The sequence below is a fragment of the Ranitomeya variabilis genome, chromosome 4 (genome assembly GCF_051348905.1).
Source record: "Ranitomeya variabilis isolate aRanVar5 chromosome 4, aRanVar5.hap1, whole genome shotgun sequence".
Taxonomy (NCBI): Eukaryota; Metazoa; Chordata; class Amphibia; order Anura; family Dendrobatidae; genus Ranitomeya; species Ranitomeya variabilis.
This window is the reverse complement of record NC_135235.1, coordinates 274852331-274864573: the sequence shown is the minus strand read 5'-3', so window position 1 is coordinate 274864573 and position 12243 is coordinate 274852331. Positions and strand designations below refer to the sequence as shown.

The window sequence follows — 12243 nt, the reverse complement described above, 5'->3', positions numbered from 1 at the left end:
GGTATAGGACACATCAAATACAAAGTGCCATAGTGCATAAAAAGTGTAGATCTCATCCATTTGAGCTGTGGGGATGTCACATTCCATGGGGTTCCACTGGTAGCCAGTATAAATGGTCATGTCTATCTACCCTGTTGTGCTTCATCAATTTGCTCTCATGATGTTTATCCCAGAAAAAATCCCTCCCAACCCGTTTCTTTCTCAGTAACGATATATCATCAGAAGAGTGTACTTGCAAAGGGGAAAGCAAGTTTAGTGAGGTCTATATTGCTCAAAAGTCTATAGAACAAAAAGTGCCTCAGTGTCTACAAAGTGTCCAAAATTGGAAATAAATAAGCATCCCACAATGGTGGGCATTTACTTTGGAGGTGCAGAATGCCAACACCTCCCGCTCCCTGTACAAAATGTTTTTCATACTAACAGGTTTAAACAATGACATTAATTTTAGCTCAATCTGTTAAAATTTGGGGTGTCATGACATTCATTTGTTTGCACATTGTAGCATAGTGCCTACTACGTGTCTTGGGGGACACTCGCTTGGCACGGGATTAACGCACTCGGGCACGGTTTTCTATTAAAAACACAGTCTCTTAGGTTTATTTCGCACAACATAAACCACATCCACAGGAACTTAGTAACAGCTTGAACAGTATCTGGACATATTCAACTTTACCACAGTTCATCTCTGACCCCGGTCAGCATAACACACGGTTTTCAGACCGTTACCCATTAGCAACCTTCACGGGTTCCTGGATACCTCTTGGCCTCAGAGGTGCCCCATACGCAATGTCTCTCTCTTCTTTTCACTCTGACCCTGGTCAGTGCAACACGAATCTCCATTCGTTACCTGCCATTGCCACACAGGTTCTCAGATACCTCTCTTCCTTAGAGGCATCCTTCAGACATTCTCACTCTGACCCCGGTCAGTACAACAAGGATCTCCATCCATTCAACAGTCTGGTCTGTGCGAGGTCCAGAGCCCCTGCCATGTGCTCTTCAGGGAGCCGACACTCCCAACACATGGGGCTCTCTCCAGGACCTTCCAGCACAGACCATTCAGATCCACACTTAGAGCCCATGTGACCAAACCTCAGTCACATTATATGCTACTAACCACTCCCCTAGATGGGAGTGTGTTTGTGTGGCTAGTTTGTCCCGCCCGTCTCACACCACTAGCCTAGTAAGTCTCCCTTACAACTACACCATAGATATACACACTCTTGAGGGACTACAGGTCCCAGAACAACATTGCATCAGACTTACCACGCATACTCCCTCTGCGACACATATCGGCCATTCACAACACTACCAGTCACTGTTTTACTACCATTATCACAACAGATATGCCTCAATGCATATCTTAAGGAGCACACACAGCGCCCCCTAGCTGCCACAGGGGTCACTACACCACAACATGTTCAGTGTCTGACTGTCTTACCCAATATTGGACAAAGTTCTTGGAGGCCTCATAGTTAGGGCTGAGCAGATCCGTGGTAGTTTGGGTTCCTGCACACGACTCGAACTTAAGTCCAAAGTTCGGCACAGGTAGCAGAACTTTACCCAAACCTCATTGAAATGCATGGGGACCCGAACTTTGCAGCTGGAAAAAAATGCTCTCTCACTTCCTACAGAACGATGAAATTTGCACCCGAATTCCAGAAGAAGTCGATGTTCGGCGTTTAGCACCGGACACTAACTGTCCGGTACGAACCCTGAGTTCACTCATCTCTTTGGAGCACTTTCGATTCACACTGTGTGGATTTGGTCCAAATTACTTTTTTTTTTGATGAATCAGATTAAATAAACCCAAAATAAATTTTGGGAAATTCGGTTTTCTCTACCAGAGAGATCTCGTGTCCTGACAATGGGACTACGGCTGTGAGAATAGACTATGTGTGCAGGGTTATCTTTCCTGAAAGTTCTGACATGACTTTTTCATAAAGGTCGATCTCATGACTTATACATTTTTTTTTTTTAGATTTTTTTTCTAAACCTTTTTTTGGGGAGGGATGAGAGTAATGATTTACAGATAGCGTATTTCAGGTGGTAGGTCCTCTATGAGTTGTGCATAGATTGGCTAAACCCGCCAGTAAAGACAAGACTTCTCAAAAATTACATGTGTATAAGAACCTGTAGACTGTTCCGCAATGGTATATGTCAATAAAAAAAAGTAATTGGGCATGTTAAATATCAAGATGCCCAATCACTTATTCCTATGAGAAATAACCAACTGCCCGTAGACTCAGTGTTTCAGCTCATTCCTGAACATGTTAACATGGCCAAGTCAAGAGTGCATGATTACGGTGGATCATGATTTTTTTTTCACTTTTTATAGGTAATTATTGTCACTACTTCTGGATGAATAATCGAGCTGTATTTATAGTTGGCTGCATAAAAATATCCCGCTCTTGCAAGGTTTATCCCATTTAACACGCAGTGAACGAAGACTACTGAAGACCTTAATTCAGTTTGACGTTGTGTTTTTTTTAAGATCAGCCTGCGAGGTTTCTCTTCCTAGCACATAAATATCTCGCCCCGGGGCCATTGCATTCCGTCCACCACTCTCTGGTAGTCACTACACACTTGGTCATTGGATATCTCCAGGAGGAAGAAATGAGGTCAATTTCACAGCTATGAAAAGGAAAGATTGGTTGAAGCTGGATATGTTTCTCGGTTTCCCAATGTATTTGCTGTAGCCTTTTTGCCGTTAGTAGTGTTCCTTTGCATCTAATTTTTCCACTATTTTTTTATTTGTTCTAACTCAGACTAAGCTTATTGATCCTGTCTATTCTGTGGGAAATGTCCAGCCAATATCGCAATATGACCGGAGAAATTGAGATTGTGAAATGTGAGGTTTTCGAAGACTGGAAGAAATTTTTATTTTTCATAATTGTTACTACTTTTGTGTCTTAGTTCTTTTTGGTTTGGGTTTAATTTAATATTGAAGTACCTCTCTTGAATAGACTAGAGTAGCTTTGTACTGGAATAATAGTGGCCTCTAGTTCTGCAGCATTTATAACTCCGCCCCTGAGGAGCAGCCAGGTGCCAAGTATTCAAAAAACCCAACATGGCTACTCATTTCTTTACTGCCTTTGGCACAACTGTGCTTCAGATGAATCATATCTATAATAACCAGGACATAACCAGCGTTAAAGTCTGTGTTCTCTTATCTCTCAGGCTACTTGAGTCAAGTGGATTTACAGGAGAAGAAAGACATTCAGGAGCAGAAAGCCTTGCAGGATCTAGAAGCTGGGGTAGCAGATGTGGTATCTATTACACAGCTGCTTACAAAGCTATCCAGAGAAGAGCAGAATCCACTCTATTACTCTGGAGGGATACGGCTTCTTGTCCAAGCTGTAAAGGATTGTGAGTTTCCGCCATACTGTGTCTTCCAATGCTTTGGATAAGTCATATCATGAGACATCATTTACAACGCGAAGCTTTAAGACGATCTTTCGGCACTTTGTGTTGTAAAGTGCTGTATGTGTGAAGGGGGCTGGCTGAATGGCTCATTTTAATAGCTAGACCAGCCCCTCTTCTCTGTTACAGACAATTCATAGAAAAGAAGTGGTCTAATATTATAAATAAGCCCCTTTCACATCCAGCGCTGATGATGTACCATCTCTGCAAACACTTTCCTGTCTCAGCCTGGAAGAAAACTGCAAGTTGGTACTGATGCTGATTACTTCGTAATGTCTGACATTGTCTACACATCTCCTGTGAATTGTAAAGTGCTGCAGAATATGTTGACGCTGTAGAAATAAAAAATATTATTATTGTTAGATTAAAGGTTGGCACTTTTGCAAATAAAGGTGTATAAGTATTTTTTATATTTTTAGTTTGGGTAGAGATCGTTTTATATAATATTACACTTTTTTTTTAATTCAATAACCCGCTTAAAGGCTATGGATGTCTTTGACATAGAAAAAATCAATGTTAAAAATGTTAGTGATTTCCTTTAGTTAATAAAATGGCTTGAAGTCTCCATCTGCAATCTTCACACCTTCATTAATTTAAAAAACCCCTGAGATGCAGTTTTGCAGCCTGATCCAAGTTTCAGATTTTTCTCTTGTGGAAATGTCTCTCCCAGGAAGAAAGGCTGGATGTGAAGTCTATGTTTATCCAGGATGCTGCTGTCCTCATTAGCTCATGTATTAGCACAGCTTTTAACCTTCTCCATGAGCATTCCTCCTTATCCACAGCCTGTATTCTCTGCCCACCCAGAGACTGTAGATACTTTCTTCCCTCTCTAGTCTTGAAATTTGTTTACAACTCCTTATCCCCTTCCTACTGCTATCTCTAACACTGAGAGAAGGGAGCGGGAGAACGGAAAGAGCCATCAGCACTGAGCAGAATGTCTGACAGATTTGTAACGTTTTTGCAAAAGCGCTGAGCTTGATAAAACACAGACACTCTGCAGTAGCAAAATAGTAGAAAAAATGTTAATAAATATTATTTTGAAAGTGGCAAATACAATTCTGTGTGAAGGTGTAAACTAGATCTGTTACGCCATGATAATCTCTGTGCTTACTCTGCTCTGTGATTGCAGATGTTGATAGGTTTTTTTCTGTTTGTTAATGCTAGGCACAGCGCAAACGCTATTTAGAACAAATAAGGGATTCACTATTATAGGAGACAACTGTGTAATACAAAGGTAAGAATTACAGAACTATTCATTAATGGTTTTTCTTTTGCTAAGTTGTAGCCCTGAGTGATGATGCCATTCACATCTGCGCCACTATTTTTATTCCTATGGCGTCTCCATCTCATGACAGTCACCAAAAGTGACCAATGGACATTACTGACTATCATAGGGAATGTTGGGTGTCGTCATAGTATCTCCCGTTATGTCGGAAAATAATACTACAGTCAGTTCCTAATAGGAGCCTCCAGTACAGATGTGAGCCTAGCCTTACTACCAGGTGTAGCAGGGGTTATGGGGCCCAGTGAATTGGGGGCTCAGCTCCAAGCAGAAAGGAGGCGCAGTAAGTGATATTTGTGATTGATGAAAATTAGGAAATTAATGTACAGATGTAGCAATTGTTCAACTAGCAAGGAAGGCTCGTCAATATCATACTGCACCTGCGCTATTTGAGTAAGCAGATACTCATTTACTATGTAGGAGAGTGGTCAGGCTATGCAAATAGTGCATTGCTTTGTGTTTAAAGGTGGTTTGCTACATCTGTATCGATGCCTGCCCTCCTTGTCTCTGCTTCTGTCGTCGGGCAGGCGACATGGGGAGACTGTTGTAGTTCTATGTCTTCTCTGACTTGCTGGCTGGAAGTTATAGAGTTAACTCCTATCAGTGTTTGCTCCCTGCTGGGTGGTTTCAATGAGGCTGCAAGCTATTTAAGTTCCTGAAATCCTTCCCTCCACTGCCAGTTATAATCTGACTTGCTTCTGTGAACTTGTGCCTTACCTTATTCCCAGTGGACATTCCTCATTTTGACCTCGGCTCGTTTTTTTGACTATTCGCTTTCTTAACGATTTTGTCCCTTAAACCAACCTCCTGGTTTTGACCCGGCTACCAGACCATTCTTATGTCTCTGGATCGTTCCTCCGGACAGAAGCTCTTCAATGGATACAATCCATTAGACCCAGTTATAAGACCAGACCGCTGTAAAGCAGTTAAAGGGTTAAGGTTGATGTTCCTCTGGAATCTGCCTGATGGAATGGCTTGTCCAAGTCTGTCCAAGGTAGCCTTTTTGAGTCTCCAGCCTCTGCGATTAGTACTTTACGTAGATGCAAAGGAAAGTATGAGTGGAGACCAAAATAGTCATGAAATTTTCATGTCCTGGTGGATCCCATGTTTAATGTTAAAGCCATATACCGTATGAACTTAATTTTTAAAAATGCAACATAACGGCCACAATATTACAACTCTACAACGTCTAAATATGTAAATGGACTCGGAGCTGTGATTGAAAAATCAGTATCTCGGCATAGATTTTATCCTCCTCACAGTGGAGAAACAGCCTCAAAAGCAAAAATCTCAGATGTTCTCTCATCGTTCCTCATTGACAGGTCGAGTTTGTTAGTCCTTTATTCCTCTTTCCCTATCTGGCAGATCTATACAACTCAAAAATGCTGTCTGTGGCACTTTGCTCTATACTACTCTTCTTCACCGTCTCATTACTGGAATCTATACAGTGTGCCTCAAGTTTTTCTTCCAAACCAGTAGAGTCTACAGAACTTGGAAATGCCACAACAAAAAAGAAGGTGAAGAAGAGTGGGAATTATAATAGTGCTTATGCTGAAGAAGGAAAGAAATATATCTTGGTACCGTGTTAGCCAGTAGATAGAAAAATATTTAGATTTGAGAGTCCTCAGTGGTTGATACCTTTTAATGGCTAACTGAAAAGATGGTAACAAATTAAAACATGTCTCTTGTGTAGTCTCGAAAGCTTGCAATTTGTTACCATCTTTTCAGTTAGCCATTAAAAGGTATCAACCACTGAGGACTCTCAATTCTAAATATTTTTCTATGCTGAAGAAGCAAGAGACAGCCTTTTGACCACACAAGGCTTCTGTAGTTTGATTTGAGACAAGAAAGCAAAGTGTAGAGATGTCAGATAGGGAAGGTGGAATAGAGAACTAACAAACTGAAACTTCCATTGTGTTAGTGGTGGCTAGTGAGAGAACATCGGTGATAGGGCCTCACATGAGGAGGTCAATTCTCTAAGTTATAGGTCCATGTAAGGCAGCACAGTCGAGTGGTGATGGTGCTTCACAGCTGATCTTTCTGGACAACATGTAGATAAGCAAGGACCAGAACAGCGGAATATGCAGGATGGCAGACAGAGAAGCAGAACAGAAAGCAACAGATGAAGCAGAGCCACGTGTGCCGTTACACCTGGGAACAGTAGATAAATAGGCAATATGGTTACTTGCTTGCAGAAATTCTGCTGCGGACAAGAACAGCTGAGATGTGTGTGCAATCTGGTATCTTCCAGCAGGGGTTAATTTAATCACAGGAATAACAGATGTATGTGCAGTTTCGTATTTTCTAGCAGAAATGCAGTTAATCACAGAAATAACAGGGATGTGAATGCATTCTGGTGTCTTCCAGAAAGGATGCAGTTTATCACAGGAATAACAGAGATGTGTATGCATTCTGGTGTCTTCCAGAAGGGATGTAGTTAGTCACAGGAATAACAGAGATGTGTATGCATTCTGGTGTCTTCCAGAAGGGGTGCAGTTAATCACAGGAATAACAGAGATGTGAATGCACTCTGGTGTCTTCCAGAAGGGGTGCAGTTAATCACTGGAATAAGAGAGATGTGTATGCATTCTGGTGTCTTCCAGAAGGGATGCCGTTAATTACAGGAATAATAGGGATGTGTATGCATTCTGGTGTCTTCCAGAAGGGGTGCAGTTAATCACAGGAATAACAGAGATGTGAATGCATTCTGGTGTCTTCCAGAAGGGATGCAGTTAGTCACAGGAATAACAGGGATATGAATGCATTCTGGTGTCTTCCAGAAGGGGTGCAGTTAATCACAGGAATAACAGAGATGTGAATGCATTCTGGTGTCTTCCAAAAGGGATGCAGTTAATCACAGGAATAACAGGGATGTGAATGCATTCTGGTGTCTTCCAGAAAGAGTGCAGTTAATTACAGGAATAACAGAGATGTGAATGCACTCTGGTGTCTTCCAGAAGGGATGCAGTTAATCACAGGAATAACAGGGATGTGAATGCATTCTGGTGTCTTCCAGAAGGGGTGCAGTTAATCACAGGAATAACAGAGATGTGAATGCATTCTGGTGTCTTCCAAAAGGGATGCAGTTAATCACAGGAATAACAGGGATGTGAATGCATTCTGGTGTCTTCCAGAAGGGGTGCAGTTAATTACAGGAATAACAGAGATGTGTATGCATTCTGGTTTCTTCCAAAAGGGATGCAGTTAATCACAGGAATAACAGAGATGTGTATGCATTCTGGTGTCTTCCAAAAGGGATGCAGTTAATCACAGGAATAACAGAGATGTGTATGCATTCTGGTGTCTTCCAAAAGGGATGCAGTTAATCACAGGAATAACAGAGATGTGTATGCATTCTGGTGTCTTCCAGAAGGGGTGCAGTTAATTACAGGAACAACAGAGATGTGAATGCATTCTGGTGTCTTCCAGAAGGGATGCAGGTAATCACAGGAATATCAGAGATGTGTATGCATTCTGGTGTCATCTAGAAGGGGTGCAGGTAATCACAGAAATAACAGATGTGTATGCATTCTGATATCTTCCAGAAGGGATGCAGTTAATCACAGGAATAACAAAAATCTATATGCAGTCTGGTATGTTCAAGTAGGGTTACTTTTAAACACAGGAACAGCTTTGTAGTAGGTGTGAACATCATCAGAAGTAGCTGAGATGAGTTGGTTATCAGGTACCTTGTTGCAACAAAATTGTAGGTATGAAGAGAGACAGATTTGTAACTTGTAGCTGATAAGCAGACGGGATTTACAGGGAAGTCGATAGCCACCCTGGTGAAGCAGAGATTAGTTCAGGGTAAGGGCATCTCCTGCAATAGCACACATCCGCAAGGTGCTACAATTCCTAAATACCCAAGTAGCAAACAGCTGTCTGAGACGGCCATAAAAGTCCTTGGTTGGAGATGTCAGAGGTGATCAGGATCACAGGAAGGCATCATGGGTAATAGATTAGCACAGAGAAAGTCAGCTCTGGGAGAAGGAAGCAATGCGGGACTCTGGAGCCAGGACAGGAGAGTAACAAATGTTTTTGTTCATGACTGTTTGTCCATTGCGGGTAGATAAGATCTACAGTATGCTGAGTGAACTTTTATACTTTCATTTATGGCTCAAAGTCAATTAACATATTGTGGACTATAAAGTCATATATAGTTAGTAAATGTATGGAAATCTTTGTATAAGAACATTCTTTGATAATCATATTTGTTTTTAGGAGCTTGGTCTCTACGCAAATGGATGCAATAGAAATTGATTTATGTCTGTCTGTCCTGTCCTTATGGGATGTAGTCTGTTGTGAAAATGGTAAGGTACCACATCGAGGATTTGATATCTTTCTTGGATTTTCAATGTATTTTATCAACACTTGGAAGGTTTTTTAAAATTACTTATTATTTTTGTTAGAAGAGAACCAGCGTTTATTGATCGGCCGCCCTGATGTGAACACCCAGATCTTTGCAATGTTGACCTCACCGATCCCTGAGATACAGAAGAAGACTTTGACCCTTCTTAGTGTGTATTCCACAACAGATGAAGGAAAATCTTTGCTCTTGAAACACCTGATGCCATCTAGGTATGTTCACGTTTTGTATGATTTTGGAAAAATACAGTGACTAAGGACAAGGGCAGGAGAACAATGAGCTGAAACGTGGAGCTGAAAGTCTGAAGGGGCGACTGAGAAGAAAATGTGTTCCCAGTACTGAATACATGGATGAAAAGAACAAAAACCTATTCCTACTATAGCTTCATAGGTCAATCAATGGTAATATAATAACCAATGCTGATCTTCAAAAGTCTGTTGTATAAAAAAGCATAAAAAAAATAATTCTCTGTTGTTAATTATCTCCAATGGATCCAGCACCAGGTGCATCGTCTTCTTCTTACCAGTTCTCCCGACACATATGACATCTGCTGGGCTCGGCACACTAGCACCCGGCATGCGATGTACATGTAGGTCACATGGTAAGAAGGGGTTAAGCCATTCTGAGCTGAAATCTAGTTACATTCAGAGTTCTGAACACCTTCACCCCCAGGCGATTTTCCATTTTTGCGTTTTCGTTTTTCGCTCCCCTTCTTCCCAGAAAGATAACTTTTTTATTTTTCAGTCAATATGGCCATGTGAGGGACTGTTTTTGTGGGACGAGTTGTACTTTTGAATGACACCATTGGTTTTACCATCTAGTGGACAGGAAAATGGGAAAAAAATCCCAAGTGCGATGAAATTGCAAAAAAAAAGTGCAATTCCACAATAGTTTTTTTGTTTTATTTATTTACCATGTTCATTAAATGCTAAAACTGACCTGCCATTATGGTTTTACAGGCCATTACGAGTACGTAGTTACCAAACATGTATAGATTCTTTTTTATTTCAGTGGTGAAAAAAAATCCGAAATTTGTAATAATAAAAAAAAATTGCTGATGTCGTCATTTTCCAAGACCCGTTGCGTTTCCATTTTTTGTGATCTGGGTCTGGGTGATGGTTTATTTTTTTGTGCCGTGAGTTGACTTTTTGATACCATTTTGAGGGAGAAACAATGTTTTGATTTTCTGTTATTGTATTTTATTGCGGCCAAAAAATGGTAATTCTGGCATTTCATTTTTTTCCCACTCATTACGATGTTTACCGAGCAGATTAATTTACTATATATTTTGATAGATTGGACATTTCTGAATGCAGCAATACAAAATATATGTATTGTTTTTGTTTTGTTTTGAATGGGACAAAAGTGGGGTGATTTGAACTTTTGTGTTTTATTGTTATATTTCTTTTTTTTTTCCATTTTTATTGTCTTCAATAGTCCTCTTAAGAGACTTGAAGCTGTGATCGTCCTATCACTGGTGCTAGACATACGAGGGCTTCAGCACTGCTACATGTAGCATAAATTACAATCTCATATGAATGCCCACCAAGGCATTCATAGGAGGTATGCAATGACAAGCATGGGGATCTTCTGCAGACCCTTGGCTGTCATGACAGCCCATCGGCGTCCCGCGATCACATGACAGGGTTGCTGATTGGCATGTCTTGCGTCATGCTTCCGCTCAAAGATTGACAGTGGCATTTAACTTAACAGCCGTGGGTGGATCTCGTATCCACCCATGGCTGTTAGAGGCACATCACAGCTGTCATGTGCAGGGAAATATGCGGGCTCAGCGCCAGGGCCTGCATCAAAGACAAGGACACGACCGATGATATACCTATATGTCATTAGTCGTGAAAGACCTAATGAAGTATCAAGGGATGTAGATTTAAAAAAAAGTGTACCAGACCTTCAAAAACACCAAAAATCTGGTAGACCTGATCCAATGTCCTCCTAAATCCAATAAAAAAGAAAATTATCCCCAAATGTGGATATTCTTTTTACTAGGGAAAACAAATAATGTTATGATTTGTGTGCTATAAGAACAGAAGACGAGACTTGTATCATGCATGCTGGTGATTCACCGAGGTATAGACCGCCAGTATAATGCTGACCTCAACCAGCGCCTGTAGATAACCCTGCCCACACTACGTCTCTGAGATGCCTCCTGCCGAGATCTGCTGTAATTCACTCTTCATAGAGCTGTGAGTTATACATCTTATAACAAAGGGAATAAGAATAAGATCAAACCACAATGACTTTTTATTCATGATTCCAACTGAGGCAGTTATAACATTGATAAAGAAAAGCTCCTGCTGGGTCTGAACAAGGAGCAGCATGTATGGTTATTGTCAAATGCGATAAACCTGGCACAAAAGAGAACATACAATGCCGAGAATCCTATCAGAACCGAGCCTCCTGCAGAATGAACAGTCCTCACCTTTCTGATCACTTACCGGTGTATAGAACTGATGGAAGACACCACGGCTCGATTAACACTTTCATCAGCAAATATTGCACCCTCGATCTTTGTACTCATTGCCGGGCACCAAATAAATTTTTTTTTGTGAACCTGAAGCGGCTGTTGGACATAAGGTAGTTCAGAAGAATGAGGCCGATAATCCCCATCCCATTCAACCCACATTTGTGGTGTCATTTCCTATTATTTCACATCACTTACATTTATAGACATCTATGGTTTAATTTCCTTGCCTATGAGGATTGGGTGGTTGTTACCGATATCTGGTGGGAATTTTACAAGTACATCTATGTAACAATATTACATCTGTACGTGGTCTATAGCCTGGGATTTGTTATTCATAGGCATATGAAAAATACCGATAAGTCTCTGGTTCGTATACTGATTTGCATTTATGCATTAAAAATATTATTTTCGTCGGTGACACTTTTATATTTTATAGGCTTTTTGAAAGTCTCATCAAATGTGTAACATTAAAGGATGGAAGAGCGAGTATGGCAATGGATATATTATGCAGCTTAACACAGGAGGAACGGTAATGCAGATTATTATTTTTGCCTACTTAACGTTTTCTAACGCATTGATGAAAAGTTTCACAGGCTGTATCAGTTTGTGAGTTTTATGGAATGTTCTTTGTGTGGTGTTTTTGCTTTTTTATCACTATGTATCCTCAAATTGCTTAGTGTTTCTTCCAAA

General features: G+C 40.7%; 1 protein-coding gene across 1 annotated transcript in view; it reads left to right on the top strand.

Annotated features, from left to right (window-relative positions):
* TTC12 (tetratricopeptide repeat domain 12) overlaps positions 1-12243 on the top strand; it is an 89684-nt gene that overhangs the window by 51116 nt on the left and 26325 nt on the right. Inside the window, exons 10-14 of the mRNA XM_077249979.1 lie at positions 3178-3366; positions 4585-4654; positions 8924-9012; positions 9112-9280; positions 11990-12082. Of these exons, the coding sequence (XP_077106094.1) occupies positions 3178-3366; positions 4585-4654; positions 8924-9012; positions 9112-9280; positions 11990-12082 (610 nt within the window). The remainder of the gene's footprint in view (positions 1-3177; positions 3367-4584; positions 4655-8923; positions 9013-9111; positions 9281-11989; positions 12083-12243) is intronic.